Source organism: Microtus oregoni, unplaced genomic scaffold (genome assembly GCF_018167655.1).
Source record: "Microtus oregoni isolate MIOR12 unplaced genomic scaffold, Mior012 000016F_ref0000370, whole genome shotgun sequence".
Taxonomy (NCBI): domain Eukaryota; kingdom Metazoa; phylum Chordata; class Mammalia; order Rodentia; family Cricetidae; genus Microtus; species Microtus oregoni.
The window spans coordinates 16,566,278-16,590,369 of NW_024543075.1; the positions used below are offsets into that span (position 1 = coordinate 16,566,278).

The window sequence follows — 24,092 nt, forward strand, 5'->3', positions numbered from 1 at the left end:
TATTTTGGATTCTGTAAGCATCACTCAGAAACACAAATGTTAGAAGTAAATACGAGGGTTCTAGACACATAAAGTACAGGTATCTACAAATTAAACCCTCACTGGTATTTATGGTGTAGATCACAAAGATGCAGAACCTTTTAACCTTTTCCAGTTTTAAAGCCTTCACTCTCTGGAAGTGGGTGGCACACACCTGTAATCTCAGTATTCTGGAGGCTGGGCAGGGTGTCAAGTTCCAGACCAGCCCAAGCTATGAAGCAGAAACCCTGCTTTAACACCCTCCCCCAAGAAAAAAATCCATGTCACCCAAGGGATATGTGCTATGTTTAGTAAAACAGTATCCTAGTAATCGTCTTCCTAAGTGAAGATTGGTAACTATCTGGAGGGGGCAGGTTGGGCAGAGAGTCAGGGATGACCTTGACCTTGAGCATACCAGAGAAATGCTCTGTTCTTAGGAGACTGGCTCCATCTGGGGAAGAAAAGTTAAAAATCTCAGTATGTAGCCCAGATCTCATGATCCTCCTGCTTTAGCCTCCCTAGAGCTGGGGTTATAGGTGTGTGCCACCACACCACAGTGTTTAAATGCCTTGTTAAAATGAAATTTGCTTCCTTTTTTCTGCTGAAGTTGGGTTTATTCGAAAGACTCGAGCTAGGCTCTGCATTATAATTAAGGTACTCTGTTTAGGCAAATTTGACTAAGAACCTAAATGTGAAAGAAAATTTAGGGATGAGAGTAAAGGGAACACCCCACTGAAAAGGGGGAAGTGAGGAGATGGCTCACTTGGTAAAGTGCTCTGCAAACAGGAAGACTTGTTGGAAGCCTGGTACCCATAGTGGGGGCAGAAACGGGCAGATCCTGAGACTTCGCTGCTCAGCCAGTCTAGTTGAAATGGAGTGTCTAGGTTACAGTGAAAGATGTCAGGAGACGGCGGCCGTCTGGTGAGGTGGCCCCATCGGTGGACACGTGCCATTGAGCCTGATGACTTGAGTTCCATCCCCAGCATTCACGTGGTAAAGAGAATTGACCTGTGCAGTTATCTTCTAGCCTCCACACACGCACCCGCCCAGTTACATAGACACAACACAGTAAGTAAATAAATAGGGTGCCCAGACTCCTCCAACTATCGGGCTCAAGGGATCTTCCAGCTACATACAGTCTCTGGAATACCTGGAACTTCAGGTTTATACCACTCTGCTTGGTTTCATATGTCTTGAAGTTGTTTGGAAATTTTCACAAAATGCTTCCAGCTAGTGCACTGGATAGCTGTTAGAGGTCAAGAGGTCAGCCAGGTGATCCTGTGCTGAAAGGAAGGGTCTCTACTTACCTGTGGATCTCACTTTGACTTTTTTCATTCTTTCCACTGAGAAGAGTTTTCCAAAATTTCTGGTCATTAACTGGCACTGTAGAATTGGAATATTTTAAAGACAGATCAGGTTTTAGTATATATGTAGACAGTAGATAACACAATGCTGCAAATCTCACCCCTCCCCCCATTTTAAAGACATCATTAAATTTGAGTATACCTATAAACAGAAATTCAAACTTATTTAGGCAAAATGGCTCTAAGTAGCTGTGTGCGATATTCTGATAGTTGATAAGCGTACGTTCCAGATTTTCATATTCAATAAACTGATTAGAAACTAAAGCTAGACCAACTGGAGAGGTGACCCAGTGGTTACAAATGCTGGCTGCTCTTCCTGAGGACCAAGATTGATTCCCAGCACCCACGTCACAGCTCATGACTATCTGTAACTCCAGTTCCAAGGGATCTAAAGCCATCTTCTGGTCCCTGCAGGTACCAGGCACACACATGGTGCACATATATACATGCATGCAAACACCCACATACAGTAAAAAAAAATAATACTCCTAAAGTTAGGACTGGGGAGATGACTTGGTCTATAAACTTGCTTTGTAAGCAATGAAGACCTGTCTGCGTTGAAGACAGAACGCATGAGAAAGGTTTGGGATGGTGACACCTACTTGTAATCCCAGTGCTGGAGGTGGGGAAACAGGCAGGCTCTTGGGGCTCATTGACCAGTCAGCCTAGCCTAGTCTAATGAACCTGAAGTCCCAGCGAGAGACCATGTCTCAAAAAACAAGGCGAGCAGCTCCTGAGGGACATGTGCGTGTGTAAATGCGCGTGTGTACACACCAAGAGCTTCAGTTTCTATTCACTCCCCTTAAAGAGTCCCTGGGTGAGACTACATGTTAGGTTAGTGCTAGATAGTTTAGGGAGGGTTGCCTTTTAGAAAGAGGGGCTGCCAATACAGCAGAAAGGAGATATCCGAGCTACCCCATGGAAGTGACAGTTGGGACTCTTTTTTTTTTTTTTTTTTTTTCAATTGGGACTCTTGAAATGGCACTTAAGTACAGCACAGACATCTAGAGAGTTCCTCAAGATCTGGGGATAAATTGGTTAGCAGAGGAGATGATTTTTGTTTCAAAGTTTGTACTTTGGTTTTTTTTTTTTTTTTGGTGGAGATTGTTTTTCCTTTTTTAAGGCATGGTCTCACTGTATATAGCCCATCCTGTCTGGAAACTCACCTGTCTCAGCCTCTTTGGTGCTGGGCTTACAGATGTGCACCATCACATGAGAAAGTCTTAATTGTGAGATATGGGAGAGGGGTGATAAGCTTTGAAAGACCAGCCAATCCTAGGAAAGAAGGCATTTCACAGTTAGTCTCCTTCTTGACATCCCCCATGGGATGCCACCATCAAACCAGTGTGTTGGTTAAAGTTGACTTGTCCTGCTGTTGTGAAGGCTCCATGTTTAGCGAGGGCTTGCTGTGCTCTGTTCTTAGTTTGGTTGGGTCTTGAATATACCTTGAATCTAGTGTTGTCAAACACAAAGGCTTTCTCTCTGACATATCTGGAGGTGACATGCATTTGCTCACAGATGATCTGCTGACTTGCTGAAGTTAACTCTCAAGCAAATGCTCTTTTGACCTTAGGTCTTAGCGTTTATTATGCCTATTAGACTAGTGACAGAATGCAAAAGAAACTCCAAAAAGGGGCTGGAGAGATGGCTCAGTGGTTAAGAGAATTGGCAGCTCTTCCAGAGGTACAGAGTTCAATTCCCAGCAACCACATGGTGGCTCACAGCCATCTATCATGGAATCTGATGCCCTCTTCTGGCATCTATGTGTACATGCATGTACGTGAGGATAGGGCACCAAATACATAAAATTAATAATACATAAAATTTTAAAAAAGCAACAAAAATAGATTTCTTTGTAGGGCGGGGAGGGTGGTGCTGGAAATGAAACCCAGGGCCCCTCTGCTACCATTGAGCTATATCCCTAGTTCTGTGAACCTGATGGATACTAATATCTGCATTGAGGGTTTGGTTGGGACAGGTTCTCATGCATGCTACCCAAGGTTCAACCACTGAGTGCACACCCCCAACCAACAGTACCGCCTTACTAGGATTTCTTTGTACACATACACACAAGTGCATACACACATACACACAGGTGGTTCATCCTACTGTTGGATGAACACTCAGTTTAAAATGTCACATAGGGAAGTCCACATCGTGTGTTATACAGCCCAGAATCTTCAAAAAGTGAATATGCTCATATCAATGGCGGTTGGATCAAGAAATATGACCTCAGGGCTTGAGGTCAGCAGTTAAGAATGCTTGCTTCTCTGGAAGTAGAAAAAGACAAGATCTCCTAAGTAAATTGGGAAAGGGTTGAAGGGGAGAGGAAGGGAGGGGTGCAGAGAAAAATGTGTAGCTCAGTAAAATCAATTAAAAATAAAAGGCAAAAAAAAATGCTTGCTTTTCTACCAGGAGACCAGCACTCACATGGGCTAGCCCACAACCACCTGTAACTCCATCTCTAGAGGGATGCCTCAGAGTTGCCCAATAGTTTTTCTTTCTTTCTTTTTCTTTTCTTTTTTTGTGTGTGTGTGTGGTTTTTTTGTTTTTTTTTTTTTTTTTTTGAGACAGGGTTTCTCTGTAGCTTTGGAGCCTGTCTGTAGACCAGGCTGACCTCAAACTCATAAAGATCCACCTGCCTCTGCCTCCCGAGTGCGAGGATTAAAGGTGTGGGCCCCCACCGTCCACAGTGGGTGGTGTCTTGAGGGTGACCCCTGATGTCTTCTGGCCGCCACACATTTACACACATACACATTAAATTTTTCTCCAGTTACATTTTCAATTACTCCTTCATCCTTTGTTCTTAAATTACTGTTTTTATTTTTTTCACCTTAGACGTGTTTATTTGTTACATGTGGACACATACAAACCATGGTGCATGTGCAGAAATATCAGAGGGCAACTGTGGGTTTGACTCTCTGCCATGTTGATCGCAGAGATGGAACGTAGGTTTCAGGCTTGGGAGAGAGTGTCTCGTTGAGCTAATGTAATGTTTTAATTTACAGCTCAATGTACACCCCCACCCTGTATTTTTGGTTATGACAATGAGGCTGTAATATTTTCTATAGAAATAGGAAGCTCGGCTTTTCCTCTGCCATGTCATTTATTGTTTATAGCCCTTGCAATGATGGCTCTGTGGATCTGTATAACTCTTTACTTAATGGTGCTCCCCAGACTATAAATTCCACAGGAGTAGTTTCTGTCAGAGTTTTAGTAACAAGAATAAAGAAAGGATGTGTACAAGACGTGGAAATCTAAACTTAAACAATTTTGAAATAATACAATTTTTTTTTGTATTCTGGGAACAGTGACCTAATTAACCACATTTTAAAATTGTGTGTGGGGGGGGGGCAGAGAAAAAGGGAGAGGGAGAGAGAGAGAAAGGGAGAGAGAGCGAGAGAGCGCGCTCACAGGTGCACATACTGAGACATTAAAGAGTTAAACTCAGGTCACCAGGCCTGTGCACAAGTGCCTCTGCCTGCTAAGCCATCTCACTGACCTTACTATATTTAATTTTGTAAAAAAATATTTTCACATAAAAATCAATCCAAGGCCAGCCTGCTCTACAGACCGAGTTCCAGGACTGCCAGAACTGTCTCACAGAGGAACTCTGTCTTGAAAAACAACATCAACAACAAAAATCAATCCTTTATTTTGTGCATGTGTGGAACAAGCACCACGATGTCTATATGGAGGTCAGCGGACAGCTGTAGGGAGTCAGTTGTCTCCCTCCGCCTTGTGGGCCCTAGGGATTGAACTCAGGTTGTCAGGTTTGGTAGCCATCACCTTTGCCCACTGAGTCATCTCCATGGCCCCCCAACTTCACTGTTTCGTACATGAAACTTTTACATATTGTTTTCCTTGGGGGGGGGGTGTTTCAAGACAGAGTTTCTCTGAGTGGCCCTGACTGTCTTGGAACCCACTCTGTAAACCATGCTGGCCGCGAACTCAGAGATCCTCCTGTTCCTGCCTCCCCAGTGCTGGGATTAAAGGGGTGCACCACCACTGCCCAGCTTCCATTCGTTATCTACCTTTCAGTAACACACACTGACAACTTTACTGTGGGTATTAAAAGGATATAATTTTAATGAGATGCCAAGTCTGGTGGCTCATACCTATAATCACAGGACCTAGGAAGCTCAGGCAGGAGGATTGCCCATGAGATCAGCATTGGCTACAGAGTAAGTCCAGGCTAGCCTGGGCTGCAGAGTGAGTCCAGGCTAGTCTGGGCTGCAGAGTGAAACCCTGTCTCAAAACAACCATTTTTTAATGAAAGTATTGGCAAGAATGTGTAAAACTTGGAATTCTTGTAAATGTTTAGCGGGATATAAAATAATAGAGCGACCATGGATGGCAGCGTGGAGGCTTCTCAAAACTGTGAAACAGAAGTGTCACGTGCCCCGCCCCCCTGGGTGTATATCCAGAAGGATTGAGAGCAGGTTCTCAGTGGTTTGTGTCTAGTTTGTAGCAGCTTTATTCACAATCGCCAGAGGTGGGGAAGCTGCAATGTTCACACACAGATGAGTGGAAAAACAAAATGTGCTCTCCACACACAATGTAGTACCGCTCGACCTCGAACTGACACTAAATTGGCTCAGTGTGCCCCTGTGATCCCAGAACTCAGGAGGCAAGGAGGATTGTTTTGTTTCTTTGCATTGATTGTTGTTTTGTTGTTGTTTTTGTTTGGAGACAGGGTTTCTCTGTGTAGCCCTGCCTATCCTGGAACTGACTGTAGACCAGGCTGGCTTCGAACTCACAGAGACCCGCCTGCCTTTGCCTCCTGAGTGCTAGAATTAAAGGTGTGCACTACCACCGCCCGGTAGCAAGGAGGACCTTAATTTGGCAGTCAGCCTGGGCTACATATTAAGACCCTGTCTTATAAAAGTGGGAAAGAAGAGATGGAAGCAAAGAATGGCAGGAGGGAGGGCATGAAGCCGAAGGCTCCTGCCCTGCAAGGAGCCATGAAAACGTTTTGCTAAGTGAAGTAAGCTAGATTGCTTACATTATTAATTAAGGCTGTCAAATTAAAAACAAACAAATGATAGTGTTGGAGGTGAAAAGAGTGGGGAGTGAACTGTTAATAGGTAGAGCATCAGCTTGACAAGATGGAAAATTCTGGAGAACACTTTTGCAGAAGAGGGGGCATTCTTTTTTAGTTGACAAGCAGTATTCTGTTATAGCCATACAGCAGGGCTGTTCCTTCCGGCCACTGATGGGCGTCTGGTGTTTCCAATGAGTGATGTTTCAAGTAGCTCCTACGTACACCTCCAATGAAAATTTTTGTTATATGTTTATTTTGTGAGCGTGAGTTGAGTGTGTGTATGTGTGTCCGTGCGCACGTGGCACAGTGTGTGGGGGTCTGAGGACAACTTTCAGGAGCTGGTTCTCTCCTTCTACCATGTGGGTCCCAGGGACTGAACTCAGGTCATTCAGGCTTGGCAGCAAGCGCCTTTACGTGCTGAGCCATCTTGCTGGCCATATGTTTCCACTTTTCCGTGGAGTGTTTGGATTAAACAACAGACATATGTTTAACTGGGGTTTTTTTTTTTAAGGTTATCTCATGTACCCCAGCCTGCCCTCAAATTCACCGTACGTAGCTGAGGATGGCCTTGAATTTCTGATCCTCCTGCTTCTGCTGCCTGAGTGCTTGGATGATAACCACACCCCCTGCATGTGGCTCACGTGCTGGGGACTGGACCCAGAGCAAACACTGCTAAATGAGCTGCATCCATCCCCCAGTGTTTCAAGCCAGGTTGTTGTGATATAGCCCAGGCTGATCTGGAACTCCTGCCCCTCCAGACACTGCCTGCCCGTGGGCCCCAAGCCCAGAGCCCTTGTCCCCTAATATGTCTGTTCCTTAGGTGGCTGGGAGAGGCCTGAGGCCTGCTGACACAGCCCTCTCTCCTGTCTGTCCGAGATGCTAATCTTTGCCTGCTCTGTCTTCCTGCTTCCTGTGGTCTCTGCTCTCCAGGCAGGAGCTCTCTGTGCTCTGCGGGGCACTAGATTGTTCCCCGGAGCACCTCTGGCATTCAGGTCCTTCCTCCTGTTATGGCAACTGCTGCTCCTCGGCCCACTCTCAATTGATTATGAGCTCCCTGTTCTCAGGTATTCGTCTTCTAGCTCCTCTCTGCCATTTCAGTGGCCTTTGGGAGGAAGGAGAGCTGTGTTCTTTCTTTTGATCCGCCAGCGTTATGTGGACTGTTTCCCATATCAGACACCTTTGCAAGTGCTGGGACAACATGAAGAAAGCAGAGCCACTGAGCCCGTGTTCGAGGGAGCTCAAGGGCGGTGCCAGCAAGGAACATAACCTGTAAATTATACTGTGTTAGGTTGGACCTACTGTAAGACAGGTAGCGAGAATAGAGAAAAAGGAGGCATGAAAGGGCTTGCTTGCTGTTTAGAGACAGGGTCTCCTGTAGCTCAGGCTGGCCTCAAATTCAAGGTAGCCAAGGATGACCTTGAACTTCTGATCCTCCTTCCTGCACCTTCTTCAGAATTACAGGCACGCGCCGAAAAGTCTAGTTACGCACCACTAGGGCTTAAATCCAGGCATCCTAGGCAAACAGTCTACCTACTTACCCTCGTCTGTAGTCCTGGCTCTGGCATCTTAAACATGATTTGTGGGGACCTGTATGAGAAGGAGAGAGAGGACCTGCAGAAATGACCCTGAGCCACATTGGTATTGAGAGTGCTCTGGATACATGGCAGCAGGAACTGGGCACAGGTGGGGCACAGGCAGAGACATCCGGGGAGTCCCAAGGAGGTGAACTACTGGTCACGGGGAGCCCCACAGGTCTCTATGTGACCTGCGACTTCCTCTCAGGGTGACACGAAACAGTGTCAGACAGAGGGTTGTCATGGAAGACTTCCCTGGACTGAGCAGTCCCTTCAGGCTGGGTCTACATCAGCCCACAGCGAAGAGGAAGCAGGCTGGGAAGAAGTGCTTTATCTGGGCGGAAACGGTGGCTTGGATGGAAAAGGAAAGCAAGAAACGTCAAATTCCAGATTTCACAGGATTATCGGGCAGAATAGAAACAAGATTGGAACAATGGCTGGCAGATACTTGTCTGAGTGGCTGATGAGGTACTGTTACTTTAGCTGGAAGAGGGCAGGTGTGGGAAGGAAGAAATTTGTTACAGAAACATTGCATCTGAAATGTCTTACTAGGGCTGCCCAAGGAGAAGCTGAGGAGGCAGGTGGGGCGGAAGAGACCTGTGTGAGCACTCAGGTGGGGCGGAAGAGACGCGTGTGAGCTCTCCAGATCCGCAGAGTACACTTGCTATGAACTCTGGGTAACCATGGCTTGTCAGTGTGGGCTTCCCCACAGGAGCACAGAAGCCTCTGCGGTGTGGGAGGCTACCCACATGCAGGTCTGGGAGCATAGGAAAGCTCTGTTTAATTTTGCTATAAACCTAAAAATTCTCCACAAAATAAAGCTGATTTTTGTTTTTTAAAAAGAAAATGCTATTCAGAGCCACGAAGCTTGATGGAATAGCAAAGAGAATAATACGCAGAAGGCAGCTCCGAGGGTCAGGCCCAGCAGCAGAGGACAGATAGGTCACTATGGGTATGCACCACTAGGGATTAAATCCAGGCATCCTAGGCAAACAGTCTACCCACAAGTGTATGCAAGCAGGTAAAGGCAAGGAGCAACGGGGGTCAGAGGAAGGGGCCAGTCCTGGAAAGCGGTGCCCCTCAACAGACTCAAATGTCGACAGATCTTCTGGGTGGTAGAGATAGGTAATGGACTAGGGAGGGTTAGGAGATTAGGAGGAGAGGGACCAGGCACGCTGAGAGAGGGTTAGTTCACCTCAGGTTTTTTCTTGAAAATGCTGTGATGAAGTTGGGCAATAGAATAAATGGAGAAGTGAGGAATTTTTAAAAATTGCTTTGAAGACATGTTTCCCTATGTAGCGCAGGCTGGCCTTGAACTCATAATCCTCTTGCCTCAGCATCCCCATTGCTAGGATTACAGACACACACCACTACCGCATTAGAAAGAGGAGTTTATTATTTACTTATTTAATAAAAAATATTTAATTGGGGGCTACAGAGTTGGTACAGTGGTTAAGAGAGTATACTACCCTCGAAGAGGATCCAAGTTCAGTTTCCAGAACCCACACTGGGTGGCTCACTAATGCCTGCTGCCTTAGGTCCCCCTGTGGGGCGAACTCACAGCGTTTATCTTTCTGTGTCTAGCCTCTCTCAGTACAATGTCCTTCAAGTTTGCCCAATGTGTCGGGAACAGCAGTATCTTCTTCTTTCCTTCTTGGGACTGTTTTGCTTTTGAAATTGGAAAAATACAAGCCTAGTTACAAGCTGATAGAATTAATAGGTCTTATATCTTATTTTTTCATGAGACAGAATCTCACTGTAGCCTAGCCTAACCTAGAACTCACACTGTAATCCAGGTTGGCCTCAAACCTCTTGGCCACCCTCTTAAATGGCCTCTCTACTGCTGGGATTATAGACAAGAGCCGCCACGCCCTGCTAGTCTGCCGATGTCCCTGAAACGCTGTCCAGAATCTTCAGTTTTCTCTCCGTGGATGTAGCTGGAGGAGGGTGCTCCCAACATGGTCACTAACGAAACTAGGTTCTGCAGCTGTCTGGCCTTCAGCTTCCTGATTGACAGCCCTAGATGCTGGCCTCCAAGGATCTCTGAGCTGTGGCATGCCAGGAACGCATGGGGTGACGTTCAAGGGAGATCAAAGCTGGGAAGAGCAGATGCTGTCTGCCTGATCCTTCCACGGGAAACTGAGTTTTAAGAAAGGAAAAAGAAACAGCGCCGTAAAAGTGACAACCCTGAAGAGGATGGGGGGCCTGAGCAAACTGTAATGATATATGTGTACAGAAATGTCATAAGAAAACCACCAAATTACTTAATGTCTTTAAAATATATTTCTTTGAACACTCACTAAAAATGAAGCAAACTTTTATAAAAACAAAGTCTTACATATTTGTATCATTAAACTCAAATGGAGTTTTGAGCCAGGTTCTGATTTCTGACTCTCTGGTCTGAAAGTGTGTATCAGCACTAGGGAGGCAGAGGCAGGCAGATTCCTGTGAGTTCGAGGTTAGCCTGGTCTACAGAGTGAGTTCCAGGACAGCCAGGGCTACACAATGAGACTCTGTCTCAAAAAATCCAAACCAAACCAAACCAACAAAAATTGGTGTATGAACTACAGCTATCTTGAAAAAACATGAATACATATAATAATGAAAATATAAGTCACCCAAAAGCCTATTTTCCAAAGATAAATTTTAGTAATATTTAGTGTGGTTAACTGTTAGCTTTGTGCTCATAAACATGGACCTCATCCATTCAGAAAGCTGAGGGCTTACTCTACCAACTGAGCTCTCCCCAGCCAGGGTCATCAAACTTTAATTAATTAGTTAATTAATTAATTTGTTTATGTAATGGTTGCTCATGTGCCACAGCCGAGAGCTGACTTTACCACCTGATTGATCTATCTATCTATCTATCTATCTATCTATCTATCTATCTATCTATCGTGTATGTGCATGGTCGTATACATGGTGTATGTATATGGAGGTCAGGGGACAACTTACAGGGCTGAGTTCTCGCCTTCCACTCTGTGGATCTGGGGGGATTCTATTTTCCTGTGAGAGTTTTGTTAAAAGTCTGCTCACATACCGCTGCATGCGCTCCATTTGGTCTTTTTTGTGGTTGGTGGTGGTTTTTCCAGCTGACTCCCACTAATCTAGGCTGTCCTCAGACTCACCGTGTGTGATCAACAATGACCTTGAATTTCTGACGTGCCGCCTCCACCTCTTGAATGCTAGAATTAAAGTCAGCAGCTACCACACCCAGCTTTTGTGTTGCTGGCGTGGAATCCAGGCTTCCTGCATGCCAGGCAAGTGCTCTACCAACTGCGTCCCATTGCCTGCTAGCACATGGGCTAAACAGTCTATCATAGGAGTGTGTGATAGCTTGGTCGTTTCCTGAGTGGGCATTTTTAGCTACCGTAAATAACACCGAAAAGAGCCATGCCATGATACGTGTGAACAATTGCACTGATTATTCTACTTTTTGGCGGAAGTGACTGGTTGTCAAATCACCCACTGGCTCAATGGATGTAAACACTTCAGACTCTGCACACAATGCCAGATAGCATTTAGCCATCCCTGCCTCCCTGACCAGCTAACTGAGTAGCTGGAAGGACTTGCCCCCACACGGCTTTATGTCTTGTAAGAATTACTTTTAGTAATTATACCTTGTGCGCACCTCACTGTTAGTACCATGCCAACTTCCTCTAATTAAAAAAAAAATTCAGGGCCAAGGTCTAGCTCAGTGGTAGAGGGTTTGTCTAGCACGTGCCAGGCTCCAGGTTTCATCCCCAGCACCACACATCAGCAGAGCAAACACTCCCCAGAACCTTCCAACTGTGTGTAGGCTGAAGTTTACTATTTATGGAAGCGGCGTGCGGCGGGAGCACGGGTAACTTGGATTCCAGTGATTTCTTTGTGCGCCTACGTGTGCTAGGCACCATGCCAGGTGCTTTTTTTGTTTATTACTGCTGCAACCACACCTTCAGAACGTAGGTGCTATCCTGTCCCGTATCCCTGTGACATGCTGAGGAGAGAGTGCTGGTCAGTTTGCATGGTGAAGGCAGGTGCCAGGTCATTTGGCATGAAACTTAGCATGAATCTATTTGTGTACTTAACCCTACTTCAAAGGAATTAAGTGAATCTGATCTATATACACACATATATAGCATACATCACATGATATATGCCTATATGAAATATACACATAATGTATGTACATGTATCACATGTGATTATATGTATATAATATATATGTATGTCATAAGATGGAGACTAACATTCACAGCTTACCAATTGTTTTTTTTTTTAGACATAGTTCCATGTAGTGTAGGCCGGCTTTAAACTCACTATGTAGCCAACGATAATCCTAAGTTTCAGATCCTTCTGCCTCCCCCTGAGTGCTAGTGTTACAAGTGTATACCATCATACCCTGTTCTACTTAGTGCTGGAGCGAAACCCACGGCTTGGTGGGTTTGCCTAGCAACTGAGCAACATCAGCAACCAGGTCTACCAAAGTCTTATTACATTTATTTATTTATTTAGCTATTTTGACTTTCCCTTATGTGTATGAATGTTTTCCTTCCCCCACGCATGCCGTTTTGGCTCCTCTGGAGCTGGTTGAGAGTCACCACGTGGGTCCTGGGAATTGAATGCAGGTCCTCTGCAAGAGCAACAAGTCCCTTAACCACTGAACCATCTCCCCAGCCCCCATATTCACCTATTTTAGTCTGTAAGTGTTTAAGAGTGTACATATTGGGGGCTGGAGAGATGGCTCAGTGGTTAAGAGCATTGCCTGCTCTTCCACAGGTCCTGAGTTCAATTCCCAGCAACCACATGGTGGCTCACAACCAACTGTAATGAGGTCTGGTGCCCTCTTCTGGCCTGCAGGCATATACAGACACAATATTGTATACATAATAAATAAATAAATATTTTTTAAAAAAAAAAAAGAAAAAAAAAGAGTGTACATATTGGGCTGGGCGAGGTGGCGCAAGCCTTTAATCGCAGCACTAGGCGGGCAGAGGCAGGCGGATCTCTGTGAGTTTCAAGGCTAGTCCAATCTACACAGTGAGTTCCAGGGCAGTCAGGGCTACATAGGAGGGAGAGACCCTGTCTCAACAAAACAAAATGTTGAACCATGGTGTGAACGTGGAGGTCAGAGGACAACTTGCAGGAGTCGGTTCTTTCCACTGTGTGGGCACCTGCTGAACCGTCTCACCCATCCCCCACTAAGGTTTTAAAATTCCTGGGTGAGCCACGCTGGCCTATAAAGCTCAGCTCTCTGAAATCCCAATCTATCTGAAGAACTCCAGAACCGCTGCTTCTGGTCTGTGTGATAGGTGGTCCTTTATCTAAAGGTAAAGCCAGCAGGGGGAGGAATGGTGCCTGATCTGTTTGCCTTCTTGGTCAATCAGCTGCCGTGGTTCCTTTAGAAAGCTTGACTGAGAGGAGCAGGAGAGGGGGCAAGACTTGGAGGAGTGATCCCTCTTGGAAGGGGAGCGTCTTCAGTTAGGAGTCTGATTGTGCCCATAAACCACCTGTGTGCTTACTTGGACTCAGCTCTGACAGACTGAGGTGGCTTACTTTTTTTTTTTCTTGTTTTATTCTGTTTGTTTTTGAATCTCTATGTAGATCAGTCTGACCTCAAACTCACAGAGATCCAGCAGCCTCTGCCTCAAGTGCTGGCATTGAAGGTGTGGACCACCATAGGCATGCTACTTTTACTTCTGGTCTCTGTGACATGCGAACACTCGCTCTTGGATCTACATATATGAGTGTTTTGTCTGCATGTGTGTATGTGTACCGTATGTGTGCCTGGTGCTCGAAGAAGGCAGAGGAGGACATCAGATCTCCTGCATCTAGAGTTTCTGATGGCTATGAACTGTCATGTGGGTGCTGGGGATTAAACCCTGATCTTTAACCCTGAGCCTTCTCTTCAGACCAGGGCAGCAATTTCATTAGTCTCAAAACAAAAACAAGCAAACAACAACAAAAGAAAAAGAAACTGTTTACAAACTCGTTCCCTCGTCTTTTGACAAGCTCTCAGGACAGAGGAAGGGGGTCTGAGCAGTTCGCCTTTCCCGTTATCCCTCCCCACCCCATTGTCTGGGAAGCTTGAAGCTCTTAGCTCAGCGGGGCCTTAGAGCGTGTCCTAAGCCACACCAGGACTGTTGAGGGCATGGTGGGGTGGACCTGGCTTCTAGTGTTGGGTTTGGCTGGCTGTGTCTAAGTTCTACTCCATTGTGTTAGTTTCCTTGTTTCCTGTGTTAGTTTAGGCATATTTGTGATTAGCCTTTGGGGAAACTTTCAATGGAGGTCCGTCGGGAAAATTCTGCTACTCTTCTAAGAAGGCAGTGGTCTTATTGGGATAAACTGTCTACCTATCTCTCTCTGTATCTATCTATCTATCTATCTATCTATCTATCTATCTATCTATCTATCTTTCTATCTATCTAGTCATCTCTTTGTTGACTCTATGTAGCCCTGGCTGTCAGGGAACTTGCTATGTAGACCAGCTGCCCTCTAATTCAAAGAAATCCGCCTGCTTTGCCTTCGGAGTCCTGGAACTGCTGGGATTAAAGGAATGCACCGCCACGCCTGTCGGTTTAGGTTCAGCTCTTACAGAGTGCTTGCATATTAGTGAAGAGCGATTTCAATGGCCGGGAAGCCTGTCCCAGGAGTGTGCCAACAGCAGCCGGAAACACCCAGAAAGCCCCGCTTGGAAGCCAGACTCTCTGATAGTGCTCACCTGCAAGACACAGCTGAAGACCTCGGCAGCCTTCAGGGGAGCGAACATCCTCTTTGGGTAGCACAAAGGGCTGTGTCTGGAAATGATGGAGAGGAAAAGGGTAGGGAGACTAACCACAGAGGACCAGAGCTGAGATGGCGTTCGGACTGCAGGGTGGACAAAAAGAGAGGAAAATAGAGCAAAATGGGAAGCTCAGAATAGAAGATATAAAGGAAAGTGCCAACTAGTGAAAATCCTGCGAAAGAACGCGCGGTGTGGGGGGGGGGGGGGACGGACGGACTGGGGAATGGTTTAGAAAAATAGCAATTAGCACAGCTAAAAATAAAGACCAATTTCGAGACAAAGCCAGATCCACAAGGAGAAAAATAAAACTCGCCAGAAAAACAATTCCTTGCGAACCAAATGCTCAAGAAAATGGGGCTAATGACACCCCACCTCTTGGGCTGTTCTGTAGAAGAAATGAGAAACTAAATGAGCGTGGAGCGCGGCGCTGAGCAGGTGACAGGCACCAGGAGAGGAGCGATAAGCCTAGCGCTGGGACCAACAGGATTCCCGTAGTTGAGCGTAAAGGTTCTCCTGAGACTGCTCCCAAGTGTCGTCCAAGTTAAAAATGTGCCGGCGCGCTCCGTTTCGCGCTGGAATCGCAGAGGCTCAGGCAGCGTTCTCCGAGGTCTGTCTGTTCCAGACACTCGAAGCCGGGGCACAAGGCGTGGCGTGGGCCGGAGTGGGCGCCCACAGCTTGGCTCACGGTTCTGGTGACACCTCCTTGGCATCCGCGGCGTGAGCAGGCCGCGCACCCACGGACTAGGAGTCGGGTAGACCCGGGGGCGGGATGGGGGGGTGGCGATCTGGGAGGTGACTCTGTCGGGCCTGGCAGGGACAAGAAATGCTGTGCTTCTCCCAGGCCGCGAGGGGAAGGACCGGGATGTGCGCGGGAGCTGAGGGTCACCCGAGGCCACCGCGCCCTGCCCTGCGCGGGGAGCTGGGGGCTGGACTCAGTGCCCACGGGCGCGGGTGGGCAGGGAGAGTGGAGAGCAGCGGGGAGGAGGCGGCGGGCGGGGCCTGGAGGGGCGGCGTCGCGCGGGCTCCTCCTCCTCTTTACCCTCTTCGGGCTCAGCAGCCGAGCCGCCCGGCTGCTCCGTCCTCCGGGAGCCCGCGGCGATGTTCACCCGCGCCGTGAGCCGACTTAGCAGGAAGCGGCCGCCGTCTGGTAAGCGGCTGTGAGCGCTGGGGCTCGGGAAGGGCCGGGTCGTGGGGTCCCCTGGCGCGGCTTGCCGTGCCGCCCGGACAGCAGCCGCGCTCCTCCCCGCTCGCTCTGTCCCAGCCACGGCTGGAGCGCAGAGGCGGGGAGCCGCCCCGGGAGGAAGTTAGGCTTGAAGCTGGAGCTACAGCAGCTTTCTTTCTTTTTTTCTTCTGAAGAAGATCTGGGAGGCACGGGAGACACAGAACAGCCTCACACTCCGAGGCAGCGTGGGAGCCAGGCTCCCCTCCTGTGTGCAGCCTCCACCGCGGGTCGAGGTGGGAAGGATGCTCCACCGGACCTCTGCATCCCCCGGAGCGGCCCGGCCCCGCGGCGCCAAAAAGTGGAGTCCCAAGGTGGTTGCACCCCAGGGCGGGGGAGGTACTTGTGTGACACGGCGGAAGAGTCACTTTGTCTTTTCGCCTTGGACTAACCCGACCCGCAGTTTGGGGCAAGTTGGCAAGACAAAGAACCCATAGCGCAGAAATGGTGATTCGAATCTTGTCATCCTTTTTGTTCATAACACCTAACACTCTGATGGCTTATGTTGTGGCCAGGAGCTGTGTTGACGTCTTCTCTGCTTTCCTCCTGTCTTCACTCTTAGGATAGCCGCGTCGGAGGGGTGGGGTCCTGAAGCCAGGGTGTTGGGTAACCTGGGCCACACTTAGTTGGTGGATCTTTCAAACTTACGTTTGTTTGCTTGCTTGACTTTGGTTCGGAGTTCACCGGCTTGCTTCCCTGTCGCCCTGAGATTCATTATGTGTCAGCCGGTTTCCTCTTTACCTCTAAGCGTCAACTGTGGTTAAGCGACTGCAGTCAGACAGACTGAATCCCACGGCGGTGGCTGGCCAGCTGTGTAACTTCTTTGTGAGGCATCGGGTTGTGCAGAGTGGAGCTCTAAGTGCTTAATTGGAACCTGCCCTCCACTCGTCAACTCATGCAAATCATTTCATTAAATATTTAAGACGACCCTACTAAAGTCAGATTTCATGGAATTATTTGTAGAGTTTGCACTGCTGCCTAACATGAATCAAAGTGTTCCATTAGTGTTGCCCGCGTGGTCGGATTCCCTTGAGTGTGGATGGCTGACACAGGCCACGGGATGGTGTTCAGGTTCTAGGCACTGGGGTTGAACTTCTGATTTCAACCCTGACTCCCTCATTCAGCGATGCTGAATAATGAATGTCCCGGACCTCTCTGTGTTACAGAGCTGTGTGGGTGCTGCCTCGGTGCAAGAGCCAATTGCTATATATTCGGGATATCTGGGAACTGGTTGCTAAGTCAGAGGTGCGCTGAAGTTAACTGTGGTGGGACAAAACATGTCAGACATCCAGACTTGATGAACCTCTGTATAGTAGATTTCAGAGAGCTGTGGACTTAACTACACACTTAATTTTTAAATTTTTTAAATTACATTTATCGTGTGTGTGTGTGTGTGTCTGTCTGTGTGCATGCCACAGTTTGCAGTGGAAATCAGAGGACAACCTGTGGAAATCAGTTCTCTCCCTTCTACAGTACAGGTCCCAGTAATCAAACTCAGGTCATTAGGCTTAGATACAGACACATTTATTTACCCACTGAGCCATTTTGCTGGCCCTTAACTACAGACTCTAATTCCGATAAATAAGTGTTCAAATTACTACCAGTAGGGCCAGCAGTGGACACGAGGGGCTCCAGATGCAATGCTGGATATGCTGAAAGTGTAAGAGTTCCTAGCTTCCCTTTCTTTCTCTGCCATGCTATACAGAGCAGTGGCGAATAGCCCGCTTGTGACTTTGAATTCAGTTTGGCCCGAATGTAATACAAATATTGAACCCTGATTCATAACGGACACATGGATTTGGGATGCTTTTGTATATGGCCACCCTGCATTCCCAAACTGAAGTGCAGTTTAATAAACAGTGTAGCATGTACCTGTTCCAGGGCCACACATCTGACCGCTGGTGTTGCTTGCCCACACCGCTGGGGGAAAGGCCAGAAGTTAAACTGCAGGGGTTGGTGTTGCACACGGAGACAAGCGGTCTGCCCCAGAGTGACATCCCACCTGACCTTTGCTTTTAAAGAGCTTTCCCAAAATATCCAACTTGGACCCCACCAAAGTTGGATGCACCCTGCGAGAGTCTGGACTTGGAGCTTGACGGCAAGCCTGTCTCCTCCAGAGCATTTTATATGTGACCAAAGAACTAAGTCTTATCAAAGACGGTATCCATAAGCTGAGGGCTGCAAGCTCCGCCCATTTCTAAGGTTCATACTTGGAGGCCCTTTGTCTCATTTCTGAGGTCTCTCAAAGTATGTTTTGCCTACCAGTGGGGAGAAGTGGGGCCTTGATAAAAGTCAGACCCCAGTTCAATCTTGGGGATCAAAGAGGAGCAGGAAAAATCAGCTGCATTTTCAGCCAAGTACCCCAGTGGATCTTATGCTGAAGTGTGAGGACTTCTCAGAGGGTCCTGTTCCCTACCCACAACCTGCATTGCTAATAACTGGCAAGATCCTACCTCAGAACCAAAGTAAAAGCCACGCCCTACAGCCAGCTAGCTTTGTGGCCTGTCAGAGTTCTTTTTACATTATCTCATTAAACCCTGGGAACATTTCAGAATTGTTGTTGGGCTTAAGTTTTTATTTCAAGGTGATAATCCGCACAGAAATTTAACGTATTTGTTTTTAACAACTCGACAGTGGAGTGTCTCGGTTGTTGGGCAAACTTTTGTAGGAACTCATGGGCTGGACCTCGGGCTGGGGGAGAGCAAGGCTAGCCTGCAAGCAGGAAAAGCCTAGGATAAGATGGTCTTTTTGTCTAGATGGCATCAGCTCAGCCTGCTTGGGTCCCAGCAAGAGCAGCGGGCAGACAAGATGGGTGGGCAGGAGGTGCAGTGGCTTCAGGAGCAGCTGCTTGTCCATATTTTGTTCGTCTTCTTTCCTCAGAAGAGGAGACTTAGATGCAGTGCCCAGGCAGGGTCTGGGGCGGCTGTCTCCAAAGCTTTCATGGCGAACCAGACACTTCCCTCCTTGAGCTGAGTGATTCCCCTTGGCCCCCTCATGCTGCGTTCTAAGAACTTGTTTATACTGTACTAAATATATTCTGGTCGCTTCTGCTTCCCCCAGATAGCTGTCCTCTGCCGCAGCCTGGGGGTGGCAGTCAGACAAGAGAGGCCTCAGTCAGGCAGTAGCAGCAGCCCCTTGATAAGGGCTGTCAGGAGGCGTCCGCCATGTGAAACAGCCCCTGCAGACTTCCAGGGACAAATTTCTTTTTGAATCTGATTCCCATCTCTTGAGGGCCATGTCTTGTGCCCGGGTTGCCTTGTTGCTTCCACCTGGGCTGTTCTTTATCAACCCATCCTCCCACCCCTCACACTACCCATAGAGACATTGGGTAGTCCTACCTCCTGCGGGTGTCCTTCCTCTAAGCCTGATTGATCCTTGGCACCCGACAGTAGCTTGTCTTGGAAGAAGGAAAGTTGGGTCTCCAGGCGTTCATTTCCAGTGGAGCAGACAAGATAACCTGTCTCTGACCCTAGTCGAGGGCCACCTGCATACATATCTACTCACTTAGCTTGTTAACTATTTAGTGACCCAGTCTGGAGTTGATGGCTTCTTCCCTGTCTCCTTCCCTGCCATCTGGGAATTCCTGGCTTATTTTCTCCATTCACAGTAAATCTGTGACTAAAAGGTTTTCACTTGTTGCATCTTTTACTGCAGTTTCCTTCTCGGCTTCTCCAGCCAGCCATTCTGAAATAGAACCTGACCCCCTCCATCCTGTTGCTTTCTTCTTTGTAGTAAGTTACTTTCTTCACCTCTGTGTGCCTTGTTTCTGTTGGTTACTGTATAGTCTCCCGTTTTCAGTAGCCCTTCTTCCTCTCAGGGCCTCCGACCCCTGGATCAGTGCTCAGTTCAGCTCATTCCTCTGAAAGGATTGATCATTATAAACCGTATTTAGGAGTGCCAGATATGTGCTTGACCCCCTGAGGAACACATCACCTTTGTTCATGAGAAATGTGTGGACTGGAGCCAGGAGAGAGCGCACAATTGGTAAAGTGCCATTTATACAACACGAGGACCAGGCCTCAATCGCCAGAACCCTGAGGGTGGCGCACGCTTGTAATCCCAGCACTAGGGAAGTGGAGTCATGTGGGTCCCGGGAGCTCACTGGCCAGCGAGCCTGACCTGGTTAGTAGTTCCTGGCCAACGAGAGACTCTGTATCAAAAGGCAAGGTGGGCAGTGCCTGAGGGACACCACAGTCTTCAGCTGGACTTGTGCACATGCACCAGCACACACAGGAAGAGGCACACAAAGAGAAAGATGTGGGCTGGGGGTGTAGCTTAGTGAAGAGAGTGCTCTGAATTCAATCTGCAGCACAACATGGTGGATTCTAGCACCAGAAGCATCAGAAATGCAAGATCGTCCTTGGCTGCATAGCAAGTCAAGGCCGATCAGAGTTACATGGAGCCCCCCCTTAACACACACACACACACACACACACACACGCACGCACGCACGCACGCACATGCACATGCACACATGCACAAACACACCAAAAAACAACAACAAACCCAACCAATCAAGCAAGAAAGAAAATAAAGATATGGGTTAATTCATGGATGACGTCCAGGCTGGGGTTGTTAGATGTCTGAGACCAGCCAGAGCTACACAGGAAGACCTTGCCTTAAAACTGCCCGCCCCCGCACACGCAAAGACAGCATGACTGATTCTGACAATTTTATAGGGTTTGGGATTAATGCAGAGCCCTGTGCATGCTGGGTAAGTGCTCTACCACTGAGCCACACTCCTAGCCTAGAAGTCCCTTATCTGGAAGTGAGGAAGAGACCGGGAAGACCATGTGGGGGAGGAAAGGTACATTTATGTATAAAGATCAAAGCCCTGTTCTTGGAGACAAGGAAAGTCAGTGACAGGCCCTTGGGACCATTGTCACTTTTTTCCAGGGCCTCGGGACCATTATTGTTATTGTGGTTGTTGTTTTGAGATAGGGTTTCCATATGTAACAGTCCTAGCTGTCCTGGAACTCACTTTGCAGCCCAGGCTGGCCCCACCTCCCAGCTGGGTGCTGTTATTGTTTTCCTGGACCTCTTGCCACCTAGAAAGCGGGGATTCTTGGGAGGGTGCAAGCGAGAGTGTGAGACCGTGGCATCTTATTTCCTTCCCTCTAGCCAATGCTGAAAGCCCTGACCATCTGTTGTTTAGTCCACCCAAAAGAGGATGTTGAGTATTGTTTTCTTTTTGGACCTGACGGCGTCAGGGTGCCCTGAGCGCCTGACTTTCTCCTACAGAGAGGCTTTGAGAAGGCAGCGGTGGTTGGATCTGTGTGGAACGTTTAAGTGGACCGGAGCATGGACAGTAAGGATTACCCCCAGCCCCTTCAGAACCAGTTCTTGACTTGAGGGATGCAGCGGGGCTTAGGGAGGAGGTTGTCACATAGAGAGTGTTGTGCCGGTGGCTTTGTACACCCTTGCCTTCCTTTGAGTCTTGAGCTCTCTGATCAAAATGTCACAGTGCATGTTCAGAGCTGTGCACCCTCTGCGGCCTGTTTTCCTGTTCTTGTCTTACGTGCCGGTTCTTAGTAAGCTTGTTTTAAAACTTTTAAATTTCACTTTCTTTCTTTCTTTCCTTTTTCTTTCTTTTTTTTCTTTTTCTTTTTCTTTTCTTTTCTTTTCTTTTCTTTTTTTTTGCTAACTGCCCTTGCATGTAAGGTGGTTCTCATAGGATAGAGGATACTGGAATGATAAATACATAAAGTAATATTTAGATACAGGATTTCCATGAGCCAGTTTCTGTGGAGCCTTAAGCAGATCACCAGTTAAAACAAACAGAGTCTCTGCTTCTATATTGGGATATAACTTTAAAAAAAAAAACGTATTATGCTCCTTGTGGTGTGGGAGATACGAGCTTTTGAATAAGTTTTGTGGGTGCAGCCTTCGCTTAAAACCTCATGCTAAGGAGCATATCTGTTTTCCTTCCTTTTTCTTTCTTTCTTGTACCCACCTTCCTCTTCTTTTTTTGTTTTAATTTTATGAGCCAGGGTCTTTTGGAGCTCACACTGGTCTGGAGACTTTGCTATGTAGCTGAGGTGGCCTGGTCCTACTCCTGCCTCTCAGCCTTCAAGGTACTGACTGGGTTATAGATGAAGAGCCACCTCACTGGGCTTGGAAGAGAGTGCTTGGAAGGAAGGGGGTGCACTGTCTAACTGCTTTGGAATTTAGGGCTAACATCTCTGCCTTTTCCTGGATGTGAATGCCTCCTTCAATGTGCCGTGAGCTGGTGGTACTTAGAGCAGATCTGTGAAGATGTAAGTTGCCTCGGCTGTTGAAGAAGTTGGATGTTGAGAGCTTATTAAAATATTATTTGGATGGGGGAAATTGTCCACTTACGGTCCTTGCATAGCTCTCCCTACAGAGCACTAGCGTAGAGCAAAGCCACAAGCACTCAGGTCTGTTGAGTGCTGCAGATGCCTTTTGAGTATGGATTTCTAGGGAATTCCTGTCTGGAGAAAGTCTCGATTAGCTGTGACATCATAGCTACTATAAATAATGCATTACGAAATGGATCGCAAGCAACACGCTCCAGCCATCTGCATGGTCGTGCTGTACACCTCTTCGGAGACAGGCTTTTAGCGAAGTCAGTCAGAAACCACACGGAACAGCACTGATGGAAAAGAAACTGCAAGTGCCGTCTGTGTGCTAGATGCTTCTCCCTCCGTCTCACAGGACCCCCCCCCCCCCCCCCCACCACACACACAGCTCACTCAGTATGGAATTGACCGCAGTCTTCCCCATACTGTGATTGTTATTAGTCTCTCAATCTCCACAGAGCTCTGGCCAAATGCTATATAGACCAGGCTGGCCTCGAACTCAGAGATGTGCCTGCCTCTGCCTCCCAAACGCCGGGACTAAAGGTGTGCGCCACCACATCCTGCTGTTGTCAGCCTCCTTCAAGCTGCTCTTTTCTGCCCTTTCAATGCAAAGACGAGCAGAAGTCAAAATGAAACACAGAGATGGAGCCTTGTGGGAAAGGACAGGAGCCTTGAACCCAAACTATCCGTCTGCCTTTGGGCCACAATTTCCACTTCCCAGCTAGGTGACCCTGACAGGTCTCACCTCTCGGCTTCTTCACCTGTAAAATGGGGATGTTGTAAATGTCACACGAGACTGCTCTGCGAGGCTGAAATGATTCAACAGCCGTGAACGTGTGACACGCAGCCTCACACCTGGCGAATGATTTGTAAGTGGCATTGTCATCAGCTAAAAAGGAATTTACTGAAAGACTAGGGCCAGGCATGCGAAACTGTGAAGATCTGAAAAGAGGTAGCTGCGAGAAGAAAACAGCCGAGCAACCATAGAACCTCTTTCTTCATCGCAAAATGGGAACAGAAAAAAAAAAAAAAAAACCGAGACAAATTCATATTACTACAACTTGCGTTTTATAGCTTGAGAAATCTTAACGCTGCTAGAAAAACACATTTAATGTATCTCCCGCCCCCCCCGCCAACCTGGGCATCCTAAGCCTGCCTTCTTGCTTCATCATCTACAACGAAAAAGGATGAACAGGTTGCGGAGCTGGCTCGGGCAGTCAAGTGCTTGCTCCCTGAATGCGTGAGGACCTGAGTGTGATCCCAGACCCAGGTAGAAGAAGCCAGTGTAGTTTGTGATTGTAATCCCAGTCCTGGGGAGAGGGGCGGAGACAGGAGGATCCCCGGGGCTCATGGTCAGCTAGTCTGGCAGAACCAGCCAGTTCTGGGTAAAAGTGAGAAACTCAGACTCAGAAAGCAAGGTGGAGAGTGGCTGACACTGGAGATGGATCTCTGGCTAGTGCACAGCACGCACACACATACATACACACACACACACACACACACACACACACACAGAGGCATGCATGCACGCATCCACCCATATGAATGAGAGAGTACCTGAATTTTGAGGATTTTAGGACAAGGTTTGGGCGGCTGTGAAATCTTGGTGTTGCTTGACTTTCTTCTGTTTTTATTGTTATTATTAATATTGGTCATTGTAGTATTATGAGAGGGTCTCCCCACATAGCCATGGCTGGTCTGGACCTCCCTATGTGGGTCAGCCTGGCCTTGAACTTCCAGAGATCCTCCTGCCACTGCCTCCAAGTGTCAGGTTCCAGACATGTGCC

At 47.7% G+C, this 24,092-nt stretch overlaps 1 protein-coding gene across 2 annotated transcripts in view; it reads left to right on the forward strand.

The window, feature by feature from the left end:
• Positions 1-15,714: 15,714 nt before the first annotated feature.
• Rgs10 (regulator of G protein signaling 10) overlaps positions 15,715-24,092 on the forward strand; it is a 40,025-nt gene continuing 31,647 nt past the window's right edge. The window contains exon 1 of one of the 2 annotated variants that reach the window (XM_041666794.1): positions 15,715-15,913. In XM_041666794.1, the coding sequence (XP_041522728.1) occupies positions 15,865-15,913 (49 nt within the window). In that variant the 5' untranslated portion in view covers positions 15,715-15,864. Of the gene's footprint in view, positions 15,914-21,182; positions 21,294-24,092 lie in introns of those variants that run through there. The other variant, XM_041666795.1, reaches the window with a different exon arrangement.